The sequence below is a fragment of the Ovis canadensis genome, chromosome 4 (genome assembly GCF_042477335.2).
Source record: "Ovis canadensis isolate MfBH-ARS-UI-01 breed Bighorn chromosome 4, ARS-UI_OviCan_v2, whole genome shotgun sequence".
Classification (NCBI taxonomy): Eukaryota; Metazoa; Chordata; class Mammalia; order Artiodactyla; family Bovidae; genus Ovis; species Ovis canadensis.
This window is the reverse complement of record NC_091248.1, coordinates 27,956,123-27,977,600: the sequence shown is the minus strand read 5'-3', so window position 1 is coordinate 27,977,600 and position 21,478 is coordinate 27,956,123. Positions and strand designations below refer to the sequence as shown.

Below are 21,478 nucleotides of genomic sequence, written 5' to 3'. Positions count from 1 at the left end.
GGAGCTGGAGAAGAAGGCTGCTGTCTGCACCAGGCGGAGGAAAGAGGATGGACAAAGTCCTGGGTGTGTGGAAGGTCTGGCTGGGCTGGGCCTGGGTACTGGAGACCAGGCTGAGAGTAACGCCTTGTAGTGTCTCAAGAGTCTTGCTTTGGAGACAGATCTTTATGATGGACGGGTTAGGGCAAGGGTGGTGGGAGTCGGGTTTGAGATGCTTAAAGGCAGCTGATGATGTGTGCAAGGGGCATGCAGAGATCAGAGAGCATGCTAGACTGAAAGTTGGGCTCACGGTGGCCATTGAGCCGTGTTCTGAGGAGGACTTGAATGCGTGGTGTCAGGAATGAAAAGGAAAAGATGCATTGGAGTGAACTTTCAAACGTCTAAGTGACTTAATTTAGTAACTGGTTTACTCTGAGGGAAAGAAGCTTGGAGAATTGAAAATGACTGGTTTCCAGGGTAGATGACCAGGAAAACAAGATGCTAATAATGAAGTTTGGAACACAGGAGAGAGACCACATTTGAGGGCTAGGTGGGGGGCACCCAACAGCATGTGGAGTGACGTGGAATTTTATGGCCTTTACAAGATCCCCCATGGGGAGATTCTGTAAGCTGTCAGGAATTCTGGTGCAGAAGATGGGAGTGAGAGACTTGGATCTGGGAATCCAGACCCGTGAGCGGTCTTAAAAGAAGACCTAGGGAGGGGAGTTCTTTGCAGAGGAGAGTTGATTCAGGACCCAAGGACAGAGGGCTGATTGGTGCCTCCCATTTAAGGAGTGAGTGGAAGAGGCACTAGGAAGGTTAGGTCCCAGGCAAGAGTTCCAGCAGGGATGGGCCTGGCCAGCACTGGCAGATGGTATAACTGAAAAGAGGCTTTTCCATAGAATTAGAACTCTGGTTCTTATTGTTGTTTTGTCTTTAAAAAGGTTTTATTGTAGACACTTTCAAACTGCACAGAAGTAAAGGTAAGGGAATCATGACCTGCCATGTTCTCACTCCAGCTTCTATCATTTTCAGTATTTATTAACTCCTCAATATCATCTAACAAAGCTTATTAAACTTGAAACAGTTTAAGGTCCTCAAAACCCTCATCCATGATGCCTTTTCATTTCATCGAGATGAGATCTCACTCCAAGGGCCCGTTTGGGAAATGGGCAGAGTGTTGTGAGGAAGAGTCTCACAGAATGAATACACCTCCTACGTGGCACACGCTGGGTTCTGATGGGAGGCTGTGTTTTATTGTGTGTGCACACTTATCTCCAGAAATATCAAAAGAGATCTTAAGATTGGGCTCTTCATCCATAGATCATACGAATTAAAAGATACGTCCCAGCGACACTGCCACAGTTTGGCCATCTCTGACCCACATACCATCCAATTCCTAATTTTAGGGCATTGGTCCTCAATTAGGACGTAAGGCCCTCCCTGAAGACATTCTTGATTGCCATGGCCTTGGAAAGGGGCTGCAGTATCTGGTGGAGAGAGGAGAGGAATGCTCAGAAAAGCCCATGTAACGAAGGCTTCACCCACGCCCAGGCACCAGTAACGTAGAGGAATAGCACCTTCTGGAGCAGAACCACCCTTTTCAATCTGTTGCTACATCCCGTGTTTGTGAACCAAGTTACCATTAAGAATTTTTCTCTCTTCTTTGGAGAGAGGTTAACATCCTTTTAGCTGGTTTTCCTTTGATCATTTGCATCACCCAAGCAGGGTTTGGCCGGATCATTGTGTGTGTGCTGTTCTGTGCTTAGTTGCTCAGTCGTGTTCAACTCTTTGTGAGCCCATGGACTGTAGCCCTCCAGGCCCCTCTGTCCATGGGGATTCTCCAGGCAAGAGTACTACAGTGGGTTGGCCCTGGCCTCCTCCAGGGGATCTTCCCAATCTAGGAACCGAACCCAGGTCTCGTGCATTGCAGGCAGATTCTTTACCATCTGAGCCACCAAGGAAGCCCTCTTTGAGCCTAGCAAGCCTCATTCTAGTTTTTATTTCCCTCGTGTCTTTGGACTCGAACAGAAGTGATTTGGTTTCTTTGGGTAAGAGATTTAAGGGGGGGGGATGTACTTTCTCAAGACATATTCACCAGTCTGAGCAAAGTTTCCTCTTTGGAAGGAGACAATAACTTGGGGGTGCTATTGAACAAGTGTGGGGCTCGGTAATTCAAGATATAATATCTGTTTCTTCACCCTGATTTGAAATTGAATAGTCATTTATCAGTTCAGTTCAGTCGCTCAGTTGTGTCCAACTCTTTGCGACCCCATGAATTGCAGCATGCCAATGGCAACCCACTCCAGTAGTCTTGCCTGGAAAATCCCATGGACGGAGGAGCCTGATAGGGTGCAGTCCACGGGGTCGCTAAGAGTTGGGCACGACTGGACGACTTCACTTTCACCTTTCACTTTCATGCATTGGAGAAGGAAAAGGCAACCCACTCCAGTATTCTTGCCTGGAGAATCCCAGGGACAGAGGAGCCTAGTGGGCTGCCGTCTATGGGGTCGCACAGAGTCGGACACAACTGAAGCGACTTAGCAGCAGCAGCAGCAGCAGGCCTCCCTATCCATCACCAGCTCCTGGAGTTTACCCAAACTCATGTCCATCGAGTCGGTGATGCCATCCAGCCATCTCATCCTCGGTCGTCCCCTTCTCCTCCTGCCCCCAATCCTTCCCAGCATCAGAGTCTTTTCCAATGAGTCAACTCTTCGCATGAGATGCCCAAAGTACTGGAGTTTCAGCTTTAGCATCTTTCCTTCCAAAGAACACCCAGGACTGATCTCCTTCAGAATGGACTGGTTGGATCTCCTTGCAGTCCAAGGGACTCTCAAGAGTCTTCTCCAACACCACAGTTCAAAAGCATCAATTCTTTGGTGCTCAGCTTTCTTCACAGTCCAACTCTCACATCCATACATGTCATTTATAGTAACTGAGAAATACAAATAATTTCACCTTTTTTTTTTCTTCCAAACTTTAAGCTTTTTAGTGTGTATCGGGTTATAGCTAATTAGCAGTGTTGTGGTGTGTGTGTTAGTTGCCCTGTCGCAACCTCGTGGACTGGATGTAGCCCATCCATGGAATTCTCCAGGCAGGAATACTGGAGTGGGTTGCTCTTTCCTCCTCCAGGGGATCTTCCTGACCCAGGGATCGAACCCTGGACTTCTGCACTGCAGGTGGATTCTTTACCGTCTGAGCCACCAGGGAAGCCAGTATTATGATAGTTTCAGGTGAACAGCAAAGGAATGCAGCCAGACGTGTACATTCACCTTCTTTATTTGCAGGAGATACAGCTGGAACATGCAAAGCAAGCCTTTGTTCAGAGGGACAGTGCCAGGACTGGGAAAGTCACAGCCATCGACTTCCAGGACATCATGGTCACCATTCGCCCTCACGTCCTGACGCCTTTTGTGGAAGAATGTTTAGTGGCAGTAAGTAGGGGCGGTGCTTTTTAATTTTTGGTGGAGTATACTTTAATTTACAATGTTGTCCTCATTTCAGGTATACAGCCGAGGTGATCAGCTCTACATATTTGTGTATCAACTCTTTGTAAGAGTCTGTTCCCATAGAGGTCATTATAGAATATTGAGTAGCATTCCCTATGCTGTGCAGTAGGTCGTTATTATCTCTTTTATGTATAGTCGTGTGTCTGTATCAATTCCAATCTCCCAGTTTATGTCTCCCCCCCCTCCAAGTTATAATTTGCCCTAATGAAATAATTTATTCTATCTGGCATAAGCTCAGGAGATAAGGAATTGTAAGAACAAGTCTTATAAATTATGTAGAGTGTTCTTCTGTTTAAGCACTGACGGTTTCTTCTTTGCTCAATGGTATTGTATCCATTACCAAAGTTACAGGAAGTGCTTTGTCAGTGTTAGTGGGTGTCTTAATTTGTTAGCTGGATAGTATGAAATATCTTAAAGAAATGTATTAACTAGGCTTTTTTTTTTAAAAAAAAAAGGAAAAACAGCTATATAATTGCATATTGGTTTGCTTTATATTTTGAGATATGTCAAATGCTTGTCTTCACTTTTACAAGTTCTCCAAGAAAAGGTGTTTAAAAAAAAAAAAGTGTGCATAGATATATTTGAGGAGTCGGCAGAAGAGCAACTCTAAGCCTTGGGTTCAGTCACTCGTGCCCCGTGTGTTGAGGCAACAGCGGCCCATGTGGCGGGCAGGTCTCTGCTGTCCTCTGTTGAGCTTCTCATGGGCCCTGAGGGTGTCCTGGAACATTCCATGGTGGTGATTCCCAAGCCTTGATCACGGAGCTTAAGAATCATCACGGATTGCTGTTAAAAGTGCATATTCTGAGGTCTTTCCTGGGCCTCCTGATCCACCATCCACAGTGGTGACCAGATTTCTTTTCCTTTAAATTTTTTAAGCTTTATTTAGTTGCTCATTTGTGCCTGCGCTGGGTCTTCATTGCTGTGCATGCGTTTTCTCCAGTTGCTGTGAGCCGGGCTGCTCCCTGGTCGCGGTGGCATCTCGTGTGGAGCACAGGCTCCGGGCACCTGAGCTCAGTAGCTGTGGCACCTGGGCTTAGTTGCCCTGTGGCACGTGCGATCTGCCTGGACTGGGGACTGAACCTGTGACGCCGGCACTGGCAGGCAGATTCTTAACCCTGGACCACCAGGGAAGTCCTCTTACCTAATTTCCAGAGCTTCTCAGATAATTGTGATGAGCCCCTAGATTTGGGACCCATGTGCAGTGGTAACTCTTCTTGTGTTAATCCTGGGGAGAGGACTTTTGGAGTGTTTCACCGTCATCTGAGTTTCCCATAATGCTTACCTTAAGTGAGAACTCAGAGTAGCTTTTCATTTTTCCTCTTCATTTTCACGGGTCCCTCTTTTTGAAGATAACGGTGTTCTAATAAGGCCTTCCCACTCTGGCACGCTAGCTCCTTTTCTTGGTCCGTCCCTTCCCTAGCCCAATCTAAACTCTCATGTCAGCTATTTCAAACGTTTACGAAGTGAAGATTTATGTGGTTGTTACCTTATAAAGAAGTGCTTTCCTAATAAAAATATTTTGCCTTGTTAGGGAAGGATAGAATTTGAAACCCCAAACTGAAGTTCCATTTATAATGGACGTGCTGTCTGTTTCCCTTATCCCGTGAAGAAATATGGTTTCTTACAAATTCTGATTATCAAGAGTCCTGGCCAGTCTTAACCCCCATCAAAGCATATGACATCTCATAATTTTATCATAATGTGCTTGTTTGCTGGAAATCCTACCAATACAAAGTATGTACTTAAATGATTATTTATTACTACTTAGAAGTAACATGACAAATCATGATATTAGTGTTAGATTAGCCACTTTTCACAGCATGTTGTGTTGGTATAACAGTTCTGAATGCTTAAGTATACACATGTGGGCCTGTGTATAATACAGTTTTGCATGTCTAAGCTTTTAAGAATTGCTCATTAGATGAAATAAACAAACTTATAAAACATTTCCAATGGAAATTTGAACTCTGTAAATTACTACTGGTCCTGTTGTTATAATCCTACATGTGTATTTATTTAGTTTTCTAGGACCTGTGTGTGGAGAGTACAAGTTCTGGTCGTGATTAGTTGCAGTTACTTCTAAAAATCATTTATAGCTTTTTTTTTTTTCTTTTAATGTGAAAGAAAAATACTTCTGGCCACTTTTTGCTATACATGCTTTTTTGATTACTTCCCAAACTAGCATTTGATATACGTACTTCTGAATCTTCTTCATTCTATAAATCCTTTGTTTATTTTTCTTCCCCCCCCCCCCCCTTATTTTCAACTTACTTGAGGCTGCTGGAGGTACCACATCCCATCAAGTTAGTTTCTCCTATTTTAATGGATTTAACTCGCTCCTGAACAACATGGAACTCATTAGAAAGATCTACAGCACTCTGGCTGGCAACAGGAAAGACGTAGAGGTGACCAAGGGTGAGTGTGACTAAATCTGAATTCTTGCTGGCAGGTATCTTGGTGAAGTATTATTAGAGGGAAGAAGACAACTGAAAGTTGATGTTACAGAGTTTTCTATCCCTAGTTTTCTATCTGATTGACCATTTGGTACTTGTGTGTTCTCCACTCTTTGAAACAAATGAAACAATCTTCAGCACATTGTAAATAAATCCAAGGCTTTCTTTGAATGAGGGAACCATGTAAAGTGTCTTGCGTGTGCGCTACGTCTCATCAGTCATGTCCCACTCTCTAATGCTGTGGGTCGTAGCCCACCAGGCTCCTCTGTCCATGGGATTCTCCAGGCAGCAGTACCGGGGTGGGTTGCTGTTTCCTCCTCCAGGGGATCCTTCCTACCCAGGGATCAAACCCATGTCTCCTAAGTCTGCCTGCATTGATAAGCGAGTTCTTGATCACTAGTGCCATCTGGGAAGCCCCCAAAGTTTCTGAAATATTTTCAAATCTTAATAAAACCTAAACTAAACTGACATCCTCTAGAATGACCCTCGAAAGTACACAAGGAATTCTTAAAACTTATACTGCTGACAGTGTGTGTTGATCGACAATCTTTGATCAAGATATCAGCATTTTAATGGGATTTAAAAAAAACTAACAAACGAGAGTTCCCTTTGGAATTCCACAGCTTCATTAATATGATATCCTGGGACCTATGTGTATGGAATTTCCTATCTCCTTCCTGGTTCTCCTTGACTCACAATTTGAATGGCTCCCTGTGTCATTTATTCAAAGCCTCCAGGTGACACCAACCTTTTAAAGTCACTATTAGAGCAAGCATTCTGCACACTCTTTCCAGACGAATGAAAGAACTGCAAAAATTCCTACCCTATTTGGATTGACTTGAATTCTGTGACTGTTAATAATAAAGTTTGGTGATGTTCGCTCATTCCAGTGCCTTGAGTTAATGCTGCGTTTAGTGGCTATTCCTTCTTGAATCTTTCCCTTTTAACTCTTTTTCCATACAGAGGAGTTTGTTCTGGCAGCTCAGAAATTTGGTCAGGTTACACCCATGGAAGTTGACATCTTGTTTCAGTTAGCAGATTTGTATGAGCCACGGGGGTAAGTTGGCCTTTTTTTCTTTTAATTAGCTTAATAAAGGGAGGTTGGGAGGTGGGAGTAGGGGGAGGGCAGCAAGCCTGGAGAAAAAGAAACCAAATTAAAGGTGACTCTGAAATGTGGGAAACAAGAAAAGGAGCATTTTAAAATTCCATACCTTAAATTTTAATTTGTGTTTTGCTGTTGCTTACGTTTGCTTTTCGTTCTAGACGCATGACCTTGGCCGACATTGAACGGATTGCTCCTCTGGAGGAGGGGACTCTGCCCTTCAACCTGGCTGAAGCCCAGAGGCAGGTGGGCAGAAGGGTCACAGATGCTTCCCGGTGTTGCCTTGATAAGGCCCCACAGCCCCTTTTCACTTGTGCTTGCCCTTTCGGCACTGGTTCCTGACCTACTATTTCTCTGTTTTGCACCAAAAAAGAAAACCAGGCCATTTCAGAAGGCTGGAAAGAGTACTTACTTAGAAATGTTCTAAGTAACAGATAACTGGCATTTGCTCTCTTCTGCAGAAGATGGGATGACTTCTTAGCTGCATGGGAAGCCTCACCCTCCCCAAAGAGGAGGAAGATCTTTATCTTTCCTGCTTCCCTCAGCCTCATGCTGGCAGAGCTGGGCCACAGCCCCCTTTGGGTGTCACGTCCCAGCATCATGTCGAGACATGAGGGCTGGCTCTGCCTCGCAGAGAGGCGCTCCGGCAGGGCACCGCCTGACTGCCATGCCTGCCGTTTTTCTGAATATCAAAATGAGATAATTTTGTTTAGTCTGGAGTCATAGTTTGAAGGCTTTTAGACCTATTTTCTTTGTGAAAGGATTCATAAGTTATGTGGAAACAATTTGAGGAATGCTAAATTTTATTTTATGGTTAACAGAAACCAATCTCTTGAAGTTGTGGGAGTCAGAAACCTAAGACTTGGGACCTCCTTACGCTTAACTCTTGCTCGACTTTCTATAGATCGGGATTAGAGAATAAAAGCCTTCAGAGCGTCTGTTGTGCTTCCACGATGTTTGTAAAATAAATCCCCTCACAGACGAGCGTCGTCGTTTCAGAAAAATACCTCCTTTAAGGCAAAGCCATCTCCGAATCCTGTGAGACTTAACAGTTTTTGGCTGGGAGCTCCGGGTCTGTACTGAGACGCCAGTTTGACCACAATGGGTTGATGCGGGCTGCATTTTTAGGACGGGCAGGCCTGGAGCCAGGACGCCCTCCTTTCAGCTCTTTCCCACCCGATGGCAGCGGCGGGTTCTGTGTGCAGCGTGGTAGGCGTGCACGCAGCAAACCCTCGCTAGGCACCTCTGGAAAACCAGCTGGTCGCTGTTAAAAGAGGAAGCCGATTTCCCCGAGTGCAAGAGGGAGGAGTGTGGAATCACATGGAGAGGGGGACACAGCCCCACTCTCCCCTCCCTATGATTTTTAAACACCACTTACCAGATGATTATCTCTTTGCCTTTGTGCTACTAACTCCTGTAGAAATTGGGGGATTAAGAAAAAGAGAGTTAAAAAAAAAAGATTCCCCCTGTTCTCCTGTGGCAGTGGTACCCCACAATTTCTCCTCTATGCCCTCTGCAGCTTTAGCAAGTTTCTGATGGTGGGTGCTTACTGATCCTGTCCATGAAAGGGTTGGATGAGATTGATGAGGTTTACAGCAGGAAATGATTGGCTGCTGCTTGGAGGTTCAGAGCAATTCACTGGGGCCTTGCCTGGAATATTCTTTACTTATGTGAACCCTGGTGGGCCTGACAACATTGGCAGACTCAAGCAACAGAGGTCACCCGCCTGGCCAGGCTAGGGAGCTAACTCTTCTCCTCGAGAGAGGAGTGTGGGAAGAGGAATCTTTTCTAGTATTCGTTTTGTGAGGATGCCCCACTTCTAGCTTCAGAAAAGTTATCTGAAAGTCTGGGGTTTTGTTTGTCTTTAGATGAATTAGTGATAGTGGTAGGTATCAACCCATTGTTTTCAAAGTATTTTCACTCATTGTTTTGATGCCAGAACCTTTTTTCATATTGCCAGTTTATATCTGTGTACATAAAGCAGTGCCTTTCTTACCGATGCAGCTGTCAAAATGAAGTTACTATGCATAATAGATATAGATGGAGGCCATCCGTCTATACGGGGGTACCCTTGGAAGCACCCCATGGAATTTGCAGAAGAAATGTTTTACTTTCTTAAAAATGCGTATTTCTGCATAAAGCTATTTTCAGTTCACTTTGAAGGAGATTCCAAATTATCTCATTGTATTAGAATTGCTCCACTGACAGCAACTAAAATTCAGTGGGTTGGTAGTTGGGGTGGGTAATTATTTTCATTGTTCACCAATCTTAATTATCATGGCTTATGAAAAAACAAATTTTATTGAATGTATTTATTCACTCAACAGGTATTTATTAAGCACTAACTATATGCCACCCTCGTGTGACAGCTCTGTGTGACATAAAATTACTGTTTTATTTATGTAGACAGAGGAGTAAAATACTCTGAAATGTTCTGACATCAAAAACACCGTAAGAATAGTAGGTCAAAAGAACACTGATAATAATACAACAACTGACTGGCCTGAAGTGTGAATTTAGAAGAGATGGACAAAAAAGAGAAAATATCAGATCACCTGTAATATAACCGCTTAGTTGCAGCCACTATAAACAGCTGAGTGTCTCTGGGTGATGTGATAGCCAAAACACCTGTGTTATTTTTATATGCATATACATACCAAAATAATTTTAATGAAAAGCACAGCATATTCACACACAGTCTTCAACACTGGTTTTAAAAAGATAATCATGAAACATTCCAAACAGTTTAAAAGGTAGAGAGAAATAGATAATAAATACCTGTCTACACACCATATTGTTTTTTTAGCCTGTTTTTTCTTTATAATACTGTATGTACACTTTTTCTGAACATGAAATATTTTTCACAGTATTGTTTTTTAATGACATGCAATTTTGTTTTAGAGCTATAGCATTATTTTTAACCAGTCCTCCGTTATTGGACCTTTGGGTATTCTCAGAGGTTTTGCTCTTAAAATGGTACTGCTTTTTTTTTTTAAAACAGTACTGCTTTTTATTATTATTGTAGCTTGATCCTTGTTTATCTAGATGATTATTTTCTAGCCTAACTTTTTAGAAGTAGAATTGCAGGGTCAATTTAAGCATTTGTACATTTTAAGTGTTCAGTGTGTATTGCCAAATTTCCCTTCAGTTTATACTTGATTAAATGGCAGATTTGAGAAGCCCTGTTTTTTGTCATCTTCTGCCAGGTTGGGCATTGCCATTAAAAACAGACAAAACTCCCCAAACCTACCAGTTTGACAATTTGTTGAAGAATGATGTCTCATTAGTGGTTTTCAATTTATATCTCTTTGATCACTAATGAGAATTGAACATTTGAAGATGAGTTCATATTCATAACATTTTGGGGGACACAGTAGTGTCTTTCATTATACTGAAACTTGATTTTAAAAATTGACGGCAATAATTGCTTTTTATTAACAAGAATTTACAAAAATCTAACCATACCTTCTTCCTTTTTGACATTTTAGCTGTATCATGAGTTTAAGAACGCAGTTGTAATTTAAAAGTAAAATAGCGTGCTCATTTTTGTTTCGATTTCCTTTCCGTCTCCTGTCTTCCCACTCTGCAATTCCTGTGCACGCAAAGAAGAAGGCATCAGTTGATTCATCTCGGCCAGTTCTCTTGCAGATTGCAGAGTCAGCCTACAGGTTTGGTCTCGGTTCTATTGCTGGAGGTGAGTCATGGATGAGGGCAGATTGTTCATTGTTATTATTCCTGTTTTTCCTCTGATTTTTTCCACTTTGAAATATCGAAGGAAACAACCTTCTCTGGTCTTTTCCCAAGCTAGTTACCAAATCTGTATCTATGTGATGGGATAACAGCAAAGGGAAATTTTCCTTCGTACCTGCATTTGATCAGGGACTTAGAAGTAACTTTTTTCTCACATCTGTCTGCAGGTGGGCTTCTAGATATTGGTTAGTAATGAGGCTAGGCTGTAGTGATCTGCTTTTTAAAATTTGAACTCAGTGGTATCCTTGTATCAGGAGACCCTTGAGTGAAAGCCACTGTTGTTTAGAAAGTTCATTTTAAAATTTACGTGTGCACAATTTCTTTATTTCATCAATCTTATCTTTGACTTTAACCACCCCCTTCTTTCCTGTGACCTTAATTTCTTCTGAATTATTGGTATTATTTGATTGTAGCTGTCGGAGCCACTGCGGTGTATCCTATCGATCTGGTAAAAACTCGAATGCAGAACCAACGATCGACCGGCTCTTTTGTAGGAGAACTTATGTATAAAAACAGCTTTGACTGTTTTAAGAAAGTGCTGCGCTATGAAGGCTTCTTTGGACTGTACAGAGGTTAGTGCCATGTGCTAAATTCATGAAAGGTGAAATAGTAGTCGGAGGTTTGGTTTTTCCATCTGAATGCCTGAAATGTATTAGAGAGACTGTGTTAAAATGGAAATACAGCAGATTCTCAATTATCCATGCTGATGGGTGTAGGCTGGAGGCTCTAGGGCATGGCGAATCAAAACAGCCCATAATCTGAAAGCCATTTATATTGCTCTGCAGTATGTTTCGTTTCTTAAAAATAATTATTTTTATAAACATGTCCAGTAAGTTTTTAAAAGACTCAGTGTTTGTGTTCTTGAAATAACTCTGCTCACCAGTTAACAGGGAAGAGCAGCTGGAGGATAGGACAAAACTTACTTGGGACAATGATTCTCCTTGAATATTCCACAAAATCATCCATCAAGCCTCTAACCAGGGGTTCAGTGCAGCCCTCCTTCTTTCACTGTCTTTTTTATTTTTTTTAATTTTGAAATTAAAAATTTTTCATTATAGAATGTAGGCTCTCTAGTTGAAGCATTCAGGCTTAGTTGCCCTGAAGCATGTGGGATCTTAGTTCCCTGACCAGGGATCGAACCTGCATCCCCTCCATTGGAAGGTGGGCTCTTAACCACTGGGCTTGCAGCGTGTATGTGTTCAGTCACTCCAGTCATGTGTCCTACTCTTTGTGACCCCGTGGACTGTAGCCTACCAGGCTCACCTGTCTGTGGGGTTCTCCAAACAAGAACACTGGAATGGGCTGTCATGCCCTTCTCCATGGGAGCTTCCCAACTCAGGGATCAAACCTGCATTTTTTTCTTCTCCTGCTTCAGCAGGCAGGTTCTTTACCACTAGCGCCACCTGGGAAGTGCCACCTCACCACCTCAAATATTTATTTATTCACTTGGCTGCGCCTGGTCTTAGTTTTGGCATGTGGGATCCGATGGGGACCCCCTGTGCTGGGACCCCGGAGTCTTAGTCCCCGGACTATCATTCACTGTCTTTTCCTGAGTTAAAGCTGCCCCTTTCCCTTCCCTTCCTCAGACTCTGTACCCAGGGGAGTTGATTCACCTGCCACTGCAGCCAGGGACTCCTCTATCCAGCTGTTCCTTTCATCATCTAAGGCTCATTTAAGCAACAAGAAAAGTAGCAAGAAGTATGTGATCAAAAGGATCATCACAAAGGATCCCACAGACACTGACTGCCAGACCAGTGGCCTAAAGGCCAGGACTTAACGTCCCAGCCCTTCCCTCTGTGATTGCTTTGCCTAAAGAGAAAAGAAGTAAAGGTATTTGCCTCAGCTAAAATCCAGTGTTGTGAGACAGTTCCAGCTGAGCCACGTTGCTGTTTGGCAGATGCAAGGTGGTGGGCAGGGGGTCCCTCCCTTACCCAACCAGTACTTGCTCTTGAAGAAGAAAATGGTATTTAATACTTTCAGAGACAGACCCGGAAATTGGCAGCCTTGTAAGCCTGTGCCGCTAGGCCTCTTCTGCCATCTGCTGACTTCAGTCTTCTTCTTAAGCACCCAAGTTAAAAAAAAAAAAAAAATCAACAACAAAGATCCCTCTTAAAATCTTGCACCTTAGAAATGAGGGGGTTTCAAACTCCAGAGAAGCTCCATTTTGCAGGTTCGTTGGTGCAGGTAGATAACCTCCATCAAAGGCCTTTTGATCTTTCTCTGCTCTCTTTCCCTCACCCCCTGCCTCTTCTCACAATTGGGAAGGTCTTTGACCCCAGGTGATTGATGATGACCCCTACAGGGTCACTGCCTTCCATCTGAAATACTTCTCCCTCTTAGTGACAACAAGCCTTGCAAATGAAAAGTCCCCCCAAGTAGTACAAGGTTAATGTCGCAGTTCCTGCTCTGCACTGAGTGATTCAAGCAAAGGCGACCACCTTACGTGTTCACGTGGGTTGTTTTCTGCGGGGACAGTTTTGAGCCTCAAGCTGGACCACACTGGTCTGTGGGCTTCCCTTGGCATTGGGCTAAAGATCAAGGGTGCCTTAGAATTGTAAGAAAATAATTTCTGTCCTGTGCATGCCCCTAGTGTGACGACCTGGCTCGTTTGGATTTTGAGTCCCTTCTCTTTCCTCTTTGACCACACCTGGTGGCTCCTGATTCTTGGGGGCACCTGGAATTCCTTCCTTGACCTGTCCTTTTGACCCCATGGACAAAACAGCTTGACGTGTACCTGAGTTCTGAGCTGCTCTGGGCCATCCCCTAAACCTCATGCTGTTTCAGTTACATCGGAGAGACTGGAGGAACTGGTTTTAACTCCTCAGGGAAGGGGGCTGTGTCCGCCTACTAGGCAGACATGGAGACTCCCTTTGAACACCAAAGAGGCGACTCCTCATCGTTTTTCTTGCTAGAAAGAGCCATTTATCTAGCCTGTGTGAGGTGCCTGATCCCTAAGGGGTTCTCTTGTCAGAAGTGATGAGTAGAGCGTGAATATAAGGAGCGGAGTGCTGGGAGTCACCTACGTTCATTTCTCCCTGACTCCTTATCTCTTCTAGTTGATAATTTTAGAACAAAAGATGTACTGTAAAACTTTTTTAGTTTCTGTTTTGTAATTTGGATCTTGAGAGCAAAGAGGTGATTGACAGCGTTTTTGAAAAAGTGTTTATAATCTTCATAAATGAATTATTCCTATTCTTGATTGGCTGGGGACTAATTCCCTTTTGTGCCTTGCACATAATCATTGATTAATAATTATATGTAACTGCATATTTGTAAATGCTTATCATTGAATAAGAGAAGGATCAGATGAAAATGGGAAACTGTCATTACCAGCAAAAAAATGATAAGAGAAACAGAAAAACCCCAACTATTTCTGAGAATCCGTATTCTAACTTTTGTATACAAAATCAAGCTATAATCACCCACATGTGATTCTTTGACTATGAATTTCTTATTCAATGTAATTCTATTGCTTAAAAATTTAATATTCCAGGGGAAAATAGTTAAATTTTAATTTTGAGAATTTAGAAATGCTGCTGTGCACACTCTACCTAGCAATACTTGAAAAGATGGCAGAGTACATCTCTAATTTATAAACATGTTTCAAAATATTGAGCCTATTTTTTCCTATTGTGGAATTTTGCTTAACATGTAATTTTTCTGCAGCAGGACATATATAATTGCTAATATTTCCTGAGGAGGATAATTTGGGGATATTGCATAAGTAAGTTCTCTCCCCTGTTTTAAAATTATCTTTGTGTATATTTGGAGAAAAAGTATATAGCATCTCTCTCTTTTTCCTTCTTACAGTGAGAACACAGGATTCTAAAGGGAGCTGTTTTGTATTTAGAAGTACTTCTTGTGGAACTCCACGAGTGATTGTTATTGTTAAAGAACGCTTTCAGCACGAGTTGTTTTCCCCTGTGCTTTTCTCTGTCAGTTGCCAGCATCGCTTGTGGTCCTGGAAGTTATCTGATCATAATCAGGGAGGCTACCGATAAAGTAGCTCTGGGGACTGTTCGTGTTGTCTTCCATGGATGCTGAGTCCAAGGGCTTCTAGTGTTGTGAGTTGGTGAGGTCCTCTCCCCATATTTCTGTGCACTTCCCAGCTTCTTTGTCCATCAGAGCCTCTTAACTTTGGGAGTAAGTTTGGTGGTTAGAAAAGATCCCCTTAGAAAGATCCCCTTCCTATGAGACTGACCCTGCAACCATTCTCTGTAATACAGACTACTTTTCTTTACAGGAAAATTAATTGATTTTTCTAGGCCTGTAGTTTTTGAAATTCAGGCCCCCTAGGCTAAGTATATCTGTATCACAGGAAATAACACCCAAGATAATCCAAATCTCCCTGAAGTCACTTGTAAAAGTCTTCCTCTGTTTCCTCCCCAGTCTCCAGATTGATTTAATGCACCGAGGTGTTTAAAATCCTTAATGAATTACCTGACAGCTCATTTGATTTGAATCAACCGCATGACCAGATGAATCAGTTATTGGCCGGCTGTAGACGTGGCTTATTAAAGAGAAACGATTGATTGGGTGATCATCCATAATTAAATGCTCTTAACGTTCCAGTTCAGTTCAGTTGCCCAGTCGTGTCCAACTCTTTGCAGCTCCATGAATCGCAGCAGATAACTAATTTCTGCCTTAAAATTTTTGTCACACTCTCCTCCCTCAGATGCTTCAAGTAATGACATGAGTACCCTTAGAAACTGGAAAATGTTTTGGGGAGGGAAGGCCATGGGGAAAAGGATGGATTCAGGAAAAATACTTCTTAAAGGAAGGTTTTAGTTTTTTACTTCTGCTTTTGCCGGGGAAAAGAGGAAAATCTGCCAGAAAAGGAAATTAGATAATTTTATGATTTAAACTTAATTTGGAGTACTACTTAGTCTTTGAGGCAATTAGCAAGAAAAAAAAAAAAGAAGATGTTTTTTAATCAGCCCATGGACCAGGCTTGCAGAGTTTTAAATGTATCTATTTCAGGTTGTCTGTGTGCTGCAAAAGCAGTCATCTTCCATCCTGGAATGTTCTCAAGGTGACATCTAGAGGATGATGTGGTGATATCTCAGGAAGTTTTTGATATGTTTGCATTCTAGAAGGAGGTGTGGTTGGACAGCTAGTTTAAGCTAGGTCTCCTGGATGTGGCTCGTGGTTCTATAGAGGGGAGGCTCCAAATTATGTGGACCCACAGTGAGATCCCTTCTTTAATCCTTGTGGATAAAAATAAGTCCAAAAATCCTATCACCAAAATAAAGCAGTTGGAGGTCCTACAAGAAGGCAGGCGTCTTGGCACAAACCACAGTCTGTGCACTGTGCTGACTCATAGTGTCCACCAGCACTTCTCACGAGTGCAGAATGGTTTGTTTTGCTCCTCATTTTCTTGGCCAGTTTCTGCACATTTTCGTTTAGGGCGATAAGTTGTGACTAGATCAAAAAGCAGATATTTGGTTGTAGGAAATCAAACAAAAATGAACAGAAAGCTTGGACAGTTCCTGAGCTGGGTAATCAAATCTCCAAAACTCTACCATGAGCACAGAGCTTTCAAAGGGGAGACAGGTGATGGCGACTCGCCACTGGGGTGGATGGGAGTGGATCATCAGAAGCTGGAGAGGGCCTGATGGAGAACAGTGAGGAGCTTGGAAAATTGGGAAAGAGGAAACTAGGCAGAGCCTGGAGAAGAGAAGATTAATTAGCGAACAAATTAGTTCCAGGCCTCGAGGATGATCATTTATAGCTAGCTACTGCCTTTCCTAGGGCTTCCCTGGTAGCTCAGATGGTAAAGAATCTGCCTGCAATGCAGGAAACCCAGGTTCGATTCTTGGGTTGGAAAGATCTCCTGGAGAAGGGAATGGCTACCCACTCCAGTATTCTTGCCTAAAGAATTCCGTTGTCAGAGGAGCCTGGCAGGCTACTGTCCATGGGGTCATTAAGAGTCAGACACGACTGAGCAACTAACACTTCCACTTTTCATTGCCATTGCTGAGGCTGAAACAAGGGCAATAGACAAAATCTCAGCACCCAGAAAGTTTAGATAGAAGAAAAGATAACCAGGACCTCGAAAGTTGCTTATATACCAGAGTGAAAAACTCAAGGAGGGACGGTACGGTTCTTCTTCCCAGTGATCTCTTAGGAAGTTCCCAGGGAGGACTCACAGGAACCATGCTTTTTCTAGACCATGACAATATCATCCCTCTGTGCTTTAACACCCAGTCTCCCAAAGCCATCCCTAGCCTTAGCTAAAATAGCAGATGGTTCTTGACATTTTGAACAAAAGCATCTGACCCAGACAAGCAAGCATTTAAATCTTAATATCTGCCATGTGCCCTGCTCCACCATACACTTGCCTTGGGGTGACACCCCAAGAGCCGGTGGAAAACTGGATTTCAAGAAGGGCCATGAAAGGGGATAGTGTAGTTGGTGGGGGTGTGGGGGGGTGCCTCATGCCTGGGGGCTGTGTGAATCAAAAACAGACAGACACAGGGGAAGGGAGGAGGGAAGAAAGCTTAAACAAGTGAAGAGAGAAGGCCACGGAAATAGGAGCAGGAATAAAAGCCGTGAGGCAGGGTGCGCAGGGCGCTGATAGCTCCAGAATAAAGGTTAATCTGATGTTGAAAGCAAGGCAGGCTCTCTGGGAAGATGGGAGCAAGTAGAGGGACCTCCGTGAAGAGGTCAGGAGGCTAAGAATTTAACCTCGGAGGGGTCGCCTCGGGGTTGAAATTAGATAACGGGGCACTGGATGTGGCTCCGGCCGCAGCAATAGGAGTATTTTCTGCATTAGCATCGTCTACCGGCCCTGCAGCCTGGCTCTGCCCCGCCTGCCTTCCGCCCCACCTGACATGCTCTAAGCCACCTTTCTCCAGGTTGGGCCGGTCACTTTGGAACTTGTTTTTTGTCCGAGCTGATACAGAGGTGATGTGATGAGATTTCTCCCTTGTCATGGCCCTGCATCATCTGTGCTCCTCCATGTCTTGTCCAGAGTGATCTGTTGGGACACCCGCCGTGTGACGCTTATAGTGGTTGGACTGTCAGTCCAGCCCCTGACCCACTGCTTTCTCTGAGCCTCGTTCCCCAGCTGCGCCCTGATTCCCACTTGTTCACCAGGTCGTAACCTGCAGTTCGCCTCTGCCGGCCAGTGCCTTCTCCCTTCTGTGCAGTGGGAAAGGGCCCAGCCATGCAGCCTGCTAGCCCAGTGCAAGCTGGCGCTCAGAGAAGCATTGCAGAACATTCTGGGCTGGAAGAAATGCCTTTGTAGACCAGAGAAGGAGGTTGGAGCAGTAAGTCCACTAGGGTGAACAGGAGCAAAATGAGCATTGAGGGGCAGAGAGCCTTGTTTTGAGAGGCGGAGTGGGGCCACATTCAACACAGGCACCACGTTGTGAGGGACTGGGGAGACACTGCTCAGCCTTTTAGAGCCAGTTTCCCTGAAGGAGGGGGAGGATGGTGACGATGAGGAGCATAAAGAACAACAACCGAAACACACATCTAGAGGGCTTACTGTGTGCTGATATGCTTCCGAGGGTTTTGTGTGTATTGTTGCATCTTCAGGACTGCCCCGTGTGCATGGTGCTGTGCTTATCCCCATTCTACAGATGTGGAAACTGAGGTTCGGGGAGGTGGGGGTAACTTAATCACAACTGCACAGCTACTAAATAACAAGAGTCAGAATTCAAACCCAACAGCCTGGCTTCAGACTCCATGCTGTTAATCACCTGGCTCTTCTGCCCCTCAGGAGAAATTACATGGTAAAAAGTTGCTTATCATCGGAGGTTGAGAACTGTTTAAGTTCTGAGCCAAGGCATTTTATTTTAGCTAAAAGTCTAGCTGAAGATGTGGTGTCATGTCTGTACTGCTTCCTCACCTTTGCTAAAGTACATGGTGCTGCTGGACACTGTCAGTGCTTCTGAGCTTGGGGCATAGCCATGGGGAAGAGCATTATACTCCTGCCATACGCCCCTAATTCCTATACTGCCATGCTTTCCTCATGCTTGACTGTGAGCACTATTCAGGATGAATTGCCTCTTAGAGGCAAGAGGAGAATCAAGAATATGCCATGAACAGATAGGTGGAGAGAAACGTGACCTTTTCGGAATACACAGTCTAGGCTGTGAACAGTGTCTGGCTCTTTATATACAGTTACTCATATCATTATCATAATAAACCAGTGAGTCGTAATTAGCCTCCTTGGCTTACTAATGAGGAACTTAAGAGATCAAAGGATAACGTCCCCGAGATCACTCAGCATGAGAGCAGGGCAGACCTAGGATTCCTTGGTCCTGGTTTGTCAACCTCCACGGCCCTAATGCTCCAAGCCATTCATTTTGTTGCCAAGCCATTGGGAACAGGTAGCTTTAATCATGCCACTGTTATTAATGAGTTTCTCTCATAGTCCCTTCTCACCCTGAGATTCTGGAATTATATATTTCTAAAAAAGTTTTTAAGTAAAAACTGCAGCTCAGTAGCCCTCTGGTCAGCATACTGTTCTCAGAAACTTCCTTTTGGGGGTTCTGTGTAAAGCCTGCAGTTGAGGTTCGTAGTGTGGGCTTAGCCTCCACATCTTTTGCTCAGTCCTTTCTCATCGAGTTGCATAAAGGACGGGGATCCGAGGGGATAGTGTGATTTATATCTCAACCCCATGAAATCTGAAGACAAAATACTATATTAATACTGTACCCTGTAAATCTTTTCTCGCATTAGCGGCCTTCTGGTAAAGTTTGCCAAGGAAGATTGCCACATGTGCTGATGGAGCTGAACTGAAATGAGAAGATTAGAAAACTAACCACACTAATAAATTTCATTTGAGGCAGTTGGAAAACAGACTGCTGTTTTGACAAGTCAGAAACAACACACACATGCATTCTCTGTTTCTAATGGTTAAAATGAATTTCCAGAATCCAACAGAAACATCTTGTATTAGAAGCCTCATTTTTCTGCTGAGTTATCCAGCTGTCAGACACACATGTGCTTTAAACTTCAGTGTGATCGTGTTGAGCCGCCTTCACCAGACTGGCTGTTTTAGGCATTACCCAGCCACATCACTCTTCCTCTTTCTGAGGTCAGGGAATCAGGAGGTTGTTGAAATCCCCAGCTCTCTGGCTTCCCTTGTCCTGCAGATCAGGACCCCTCCCAGAGGGCGTTTGGCCACGACTGATGGCGTCAAGGCCCACATCTCTGCTGGCTCTCAGACTGCCATTCGCAGCCACCCTTGATTCCCAAGGTCACCACCACAAGAATGATACTGATCCAGTGCCTCCCTGAGTGCCAGCATCTGGCCTAGGTCTTAGGAAGGGATTTGTACTTTGGTTTTATTCTTACTGGATTAAGTTACTCATTTTATACAGTGAAACTCAGGGCCTAATATTAAATTACCTTAACCTCCCAATTATTCTTCCTGCCTTGGGTCTCTGCCCTTACCATCTGTCCTTCACCTGCCTCCAGAACTCTCTTTCTTTTCGAAGTTTCCTCTTTAAAAGCCACCCAGACTTTTTCCCAAGCCCCTTCACGTGGCCCTTGGAGAAACAGCACAGTGTACTTGTTCAGGAGCACCCCCGAGAGCCAGACTGCCTGGGTTGAACTCCAGTGCCCCACATGCCGGCTGAGTGACCCTGGGCCGGCTTCTGGAAGTCTGCCTCAGTTTCCTCATCCGTTGATGGGATAAAAATGACATGCGCCGAGTTTTGCTGCTGAGTGGTGTGCGTTTCATATTGGGGCTTTCCTTGTGGCTCAGATGGTAAGGAGTCTGCCTGGAGATAAGGACGGTAAGGAGACCTGGGGTTCAGTGCCTGAGTGGGGAAGATCCCCTGAAAAAGGGCATGCAACCCACTCCAGTATTCCTGCCTGGAGAATCCCATGGACAGAGGAGTCTAGTGGGTTACAGTCCATGGGGTTGCAAAGAGTTGGACACGACTGAGTGACCAACACTTTCCGTGGTGTGGGTTTCATATTGGGGCTTTCCTGGTGGTTCAGATAGTAAGGAATCTGCCTGCGATGCCGTAGACCTGAGTTGAATCCCTGGGTCAGGAAGATCCCCTGGAGATGGGAATGGCAGCCCACTCCAGTATTCCTGCCTGGAGAATTCCATGGACAGAGGGGCCTGGCGAGCTACAGTCCGTGGGGTCGCAAAGAGTGGGACACGACTGAGTGACTGACACTTTCACTTTCTGTGGCGTGGGTTTCATATGTTGATTCCCATACAGCACACAGTCGTGTGTGGCGTGTAATAAGTGCCCCCGACACCGTCATGATCTCCACTGTTGTTGATTCGTTGAATGACCTCTACTACCATTGTGTGTTTGCGAGGTCTGTGACCTCGCCCCGGCCCTGCCTGTGCCGTGAACTTGTGAACGTGAGATTTGGGTGCCTTCTCACAGTCTGTTCTCTCTGCCCAGGCCGCCTGGCTCTCCATCCTACTCGTGTCTCTCTCCTCCAGTGAACCTCTGCTTGTCCTTAAAGAATCACGCCCAGTGCCTCCTCTCTGAGGCCCTGCTCCACCCTGCAGGCAGAATAGCTGGTTCTCTCCACCATGTTCCCAGAGCTCTTTGGTGCCCCAGGGCTGTGGTATCCAACACTCTGTTTTTAGGGGCTGTGTCCTCTCTGGCACACACAGACACCTGGGTCTCCCTCTTTCTCTAAACTGACGCTGGCTCCAGGGGACGCCGCAGATCTTACTATTTCAACCTAGTTTCTTCCAGTAC

General features: G+C 44.4%; 1 protein-coding gene across 1 annotated transcript in view; it reads left to right on the top strand.

Moving 5' to 3' along the window:
- SLC25A13 (solute carrier family 25 member 13) overlaps nt 1-21,478 on the top strand; it is a 237,518-nt gene that overhangs the window by 146,021 nt on the left and 70,019 nt on the right. The window contains exons 7-12 of the mRNA XM_069587464.1: nt 3,264-3,410; nt 5,762-5,900; nt 6,902-6,995; nt 7,202-7,286; nt 10,647-10,734; nt 11,204-11,362. Coding sequence (XP_069443565.1) covers nt 3,264-3,410; nt 5,762-5,900; nt 6,902-6,995; nt 7,202-7,286; nt 10,647-10,734; nt 11,204-11,362 — 712 coding nt within the window. The remainder of the gene's footprint in view (nt 1-3,263; nt 3,411-5,761; nt 5,901-6,901; nt 6,996-7,201; nt 7,287-10,646; nt 10,735-11,203; nt 11,363-21,478) is intronic.